This window comes from Trichechus manatus, unplaced genomic scaffold (assembly GCF_000243295.1).
Source record: "Trichechus manatus latirostris isolate Lorelei unplaced genomic scaffold, TriManLat1.0 scaffold00129, whole genome shotgun sequence".
Taxonomy (NCBI): Eukaryota; Metazoa; Chordata; class Mammalia; order Sirenia; family Trichechidae; genus Trichechus; species Trichechus manatus.
In genome coordinates, this window is record NW_004444065.1 from 7394093 (window position 1) to 7399159 (window position 5067).

At 44.3% G+C, this 5067-nt stretch overlaps 1 protein-coding gene across 1 annotated transcript; it reads right to left on the reverse strand.

The window, feature by feature from the left end:
* Window positions 1-1137: 1137 nt before the first annotated feature.
* On the reverse strand, window positions 1138-4089 carry SLITRK3 (SLIT and NTRK like family member 3). Its single transcript, XM_004384880.2, has one exon. It carries the CDS (start codon window positions 4087-4089, stop codon window positions 1138-1140), a length of 2952 nt encoding a protein of 983 aa, XP_004384937.1.
* Between the last annotated feature and the right edge of the window lie 978 nt (window positions 4090-5067).

Here is a 5067-nt window from a genome sequence, read left to right on the forward strand (position 1 = left end):
ACTATACAATGATTAAACATTACCTTTACAATTTATAATCACTGAAATTACAGAATAAATATATGCACATTTCTTTTGAACCTGTGTGAGAGAGAAAACATTAAAAGTGCTTCCTACAAAGCTGTTAGTGATATATACCCAGTTGCTTTTTTATTTTTTAATATATGTATATATATATATGTATATATATATATGTAAGAAAGTGCAGATGTTCTCCAAAATATCTTGGCATCAGGATGAAATGTCACAAAGAGGGTGCTCATCCCTAGGTATGTGCCCCCGGCTGTTAAACCACCGGGTCTCCACTTCAGTAGGATCCAGCCTAGCATGTGACTTTTCCCAGGATGGTAAGGAGAGATGCTGTGAGCTATACACTAAGGGTAAAGGGTAGGTGGAGCTATGAAGAGGAGAGGAATGGATCAAACCCAAACTAATTAGATTGGGTTGAATGGGAGTGGGGTGTGTGTGTGTTGTGTGTGTACTTGTGTATCTGCACCAGAAAAAAGAGGCTGCAGGTTTAGAGACCTGTGTGCAGGGATTTGCAGTTTGTGTGTGGGTACATGTGTGAGACAGGAGAGTGAGAACATTCGAGCAAGACCCACCCCCTCCCTCCCCGTCTTGCAGTTTCCAGGCATGCAGCAAACTGCATTGTTAATACATGTACAGAATCTGTGCCATGACGGGAAGAGGAAAGAAAGCCACAAATATCAGTTTGTTTTCTCCCCTCCCTTTCAAACAAAACTGCAACCAAAAAAACAAAAATTACTGAAAAAAAAAGACACATTGAATTTTACTTAATTAGGATCAATACAACGATCCCTAATATACCTTATACATGGCACAGTTAAAGTCTCAAGTTTCAGTATAAAAAATAATGGTAACATTTGCTGGCAAAAGTCTGCGAAGGCACTTCATTGATTAATGATCTGAGTATGGCCCTTCCTCCGCATCACATTTGAGAGGGGGAGAGCATACATCTGTATTCTCTAGTATCATGCGGTTTCAGTTCCATTCAGGGTAGGGAAAGTTATGAGGAAGGAGTTACTGGGGCAAGTGTAAAGGGAGAACGGGATATATCTCTTTTATTTTCCTTCTAATTTGGAAAAAAAAAAAGCACTAATTTACTTTCTTTCTCTGTTAGAACCTGTATGTTGTCTTTTCCAGGACTTCGAGGTAATCCGGCTTGGTTTGAAGTTTGGCCCTTAACTCGAGGTAATCACTTTTTTGGGTTTGGTGGTCTGTGAAGCCCTTTCCAGTGGAGAAGAGAAGGGTTTCTTTGAGCCTGGCATCCTGCTGTAAGTCTGGATATTGCATGCCAGGAGGGTGGACGTGCAGTTCCTTTAATTTGGGCACTGTGCCATACAGACAGTCCACAAATCCCACTGTGCAGGGGGCTGGTTGTGGCCTTTCTCGGTCTAGTAACATACTGCTACCACCACAGCCTCCCCCAGGAGGAAACAGCACCACCCCACCATTCTTCTCATGATGGCGGAACCCAGCCAAATCTCCCCTGCTTCCCCCAACTACCCCTGAAACCCCACTACCTGCTGGGTGGTGAGGATGAGGGTGAGGGTGATGGTGGTTCACTGTCACTATGGTGTTGAGCTGGGAGCTGGACACTGCCAGGGCCCACTCTTTCTCCTTTTCCAGCAAGGTCCGGTAGTTGGTGTGATTCTCCTTGGGTGTCTCAGCAAACTGCTCACTTCCTAGAAGAACCTCACCCATTCCTGGTGGTTGTGTCCCAGGACCTCCACGTTCTGCACCCCCTGGTTCTTGGACTGATGAAATGGCTACCTCCTCCTCCTCCTCACGAGGCTTATAGATGGGGTTGTTGCACATCTGGGTGACTGGGTGGGGGATGTACTCATACACATGACCCACGGTAGGGGCCTTCTCTGGAGAGGAAAGAGTTGGTCGAACCCCGCTTCCACTTCCACCCCCACCACCTCCACCATCCTCAAAAAGCCGGTGGCATTGCATCTGGATTCCAGTTAGGTCCACACCTTCCTGCCGCTTGCTTCTAAAGGGCAGCTTCTTCCGGCGGCGTCGGAGCACATAGGCAAAAAGGCCTGCAGCAACAAAGACAGCTGAAAAGAACAGAACCAGCAAACTAAGAATCAACACAGAAAGTGGCACCGGGCCCCCAGGGGGAGAGAACTCATAAGGTGATGTACTTGTTGGCCCCCCAGCAAGGTGAGAATCTCCAGGCTGGGCTGGGGATGCTCCAGCTGGTGCGACATGCAGCATCTCTGGGCAGAGAAGTTCCAACTCGATGGTGCGCACATCACGGTGGGTGAGGTTCTCAGGGCTCCCACAAAGCACATCGCCTACCACACTGACTGAGCTGATGGTTTCAATCCACTGTTTGAAGGGGACCAGGTCACAGGTGCAATCCCAAGGATTCTCATTGAGGTCTATCTGGACAATGGCATTCAAATGCTCCAGGACACCAGCCACAGGAAGGTAGAGGAAGTAGTTCTTCCGCAGGTTAAGTCGGGCCAGTGATGTGCCTGCAAAGGCGTCTGTTGGCAGGGTCCTCAGCAAGTTGTTGTTGAGGAATAGCAGCTTCAAGTTGGGCATGAGGCTGAAAGCCGCAGGCTGAATTTCTCGGATGACATTGAACTCAAAATACAAGTAGTGCAAACTCTGTAGGCCTCGGAACATGCCTGGCGTCAGCTTCTCGATATCATTGCCATTGAGAAAAAGGCTCTTCAGGTTGGGCAGGTTAATGAAGGCCCCATCCTGGACATAAGAAATACGATTGTTCCCCAGATGCAAGAGATCCAAAGAAGAGAAATTCCAAAAATCAGAACGGTATATTTTCTGAATCAGATTGCTACTCAGGTACAGTTTCTTGGCATTCAGTGGCCTTGGAAGAAGTTCAGAAATGTTATTAAATCCCCGCTCTTTGCAGTTGACTGTCAAGCCAAGGTCATTGATGTGCAAATTACAGGTGCACCCAGTAGGGCATATAATGGGAATGGGTGGTCTGGTCTGGTAAGGAGCAATGGGAGGCTGGTTTGGACCAGGATATAAAGCTTGGGATGTGGAGGGTGGCCTTGGTGTTCGGGGTTGTTTGGTGGGCTTAGGCTGTTTATTTGAGGACTTATATTCAACAGAAGAAGCAGTAAAATGGACAGAGGACAACATTGATGAAGGCTTAGTTGGCCACGCATTCTCCTTGCTTGATGACAAGTGGGGGATCCCCAAACTAGCCTCCACCTCAGAGTCAGACAATAAGGGACAGAGTTCTGTCTTCCTGATTTCCCGGAGGTCCTTTCCATGGAAATGAAAAGGGGTCTCACAGGTGATGTCTCCTACTAGGGCGGTGTAAGGAATGCGTTCCAGCCAACTCTTCAATTGTACAATCTCACATGTACAGTTCCAGGGATTTTCTTCCAGCTGGAGCTCCATCAGGCTTCTGCCAATGTGGTCTAGCATTCCTCGGTAAAAAAGAACCTTTAACCTGTTTCCACGTAGGTCCAAATGGGTTAAAGCGACGGCCTTAAATAAATTGGTTGGAAGCATGGGAATGAGATTATCATTTAAAATCAGAACCCTCAATTTACTTAAGTTCCGAAATGCCCCACTCTCAATACGTTTAATGATGTTGTAATCTGCTTGCAGATACTCCAAGCTTTCCAAGCCTAGAAAGGTATCATTTCTGAAGATATCTAGCTTGTTCTCATGTAGATATAGCCTCTTTAACATCTTAAGGCCATTGAAAGCTCCTGTTTGAATGTCCTGCAGTGCATTGTTCCCAAGGTTGATGGACACAGCATTATTCAAATGGAGAAAACTGTTGGTATACAATTTCCTCATTGAATTCCTCTGCAGATACAGTTTAAAAGGTCTTGACCAGAACTCTGTAATCTGACTAATATTTGTAAATCCTTTACTGTCACAATGTATATGAAAGAGGGTTTCTTTAACTTCACAGTAGCAGGGATCAAAACAGGGCTCATCTATTTCCTCTGAGTCCTCTATCAGGGGAATCGGGGTAGTCCATCCTAGAGCAATTGTGCTTAGAAGAATTATCCATAACATCCTCCCTCTGTGAAGCATCTCAGCTACGGAAGGTTTCATCATTCGTTGTTGATTACAAAGCTGCAACAGAAACAAAGATGCAGATTTTTAGCTCTAGTCATATGCATGATTTTAATAAACTCCTACATGTGGGGCTTTTAACAGCGATATGGAAACTTCTGCAATTGTTGAACTGACAATCAAAATGAGCTAGCAACATGCTTAATGTTTAGAGTGTGTCCTATATTTTAAATTTAGGAGATCCTGAAATACTCAACCATGTGCTGTTGACATTTTCCTGAACCAAGCCATACTTGGTAAGGGGCATATCATAAGAACAAAAGCAGTCTGCGTATGCTCTTATAGAAAACAAGGGATCTGGTATACAGTGCTGCCTTTTAGGCACAGGCCGATTCAGTAATATTGGCAATACTTCGTCCTTTACACCTTTTCACCTGTCAAAACTCACATTGACATCAGAGGTGCCCACTATAGATCTCACTGAAACTGTGACAGGTACAAAATATTCTTCAAACTATAGGTTTCTACCCATAAAAAACATGGAATACTCCCAAAGTTATTAGTAAAAGAATATGATAAATTATGAGCCCATCACCCAATATCAGATGTTGAGATGTGTAAAATGATTGGGATCTCAGCAAAACCAAAGATTTCTCTTACAAAATAATCACAAAATGGTTAATAACAGTATATGGTCTGTAATACACAATATCCCCAAGCCCTTTCATCCAAGCACAAATTATTGAAGTCTCTTTTAATTAAATAAATAACCTCTACATATTTGTCTCGTGTAGCTCTGTAAAGGCTTTAAGAATGATTAGCCACTTTAAAGAACATGTCCATGCAATTGTCAGAGCTAAAGATAGTGACAGTTAAAGGATGCTGAGCCTTGGAGTGTCTGTATTAAAACACTTGCAAAGCTCAGCTTGAAATGTGTACCTGTGCCTTCAAGATCAACTGAGGAACCCTGTAAAAAGCTGGAAGGGCAGGTAGTTGGTTAGAAAAGTGGGTAGTTAAAGG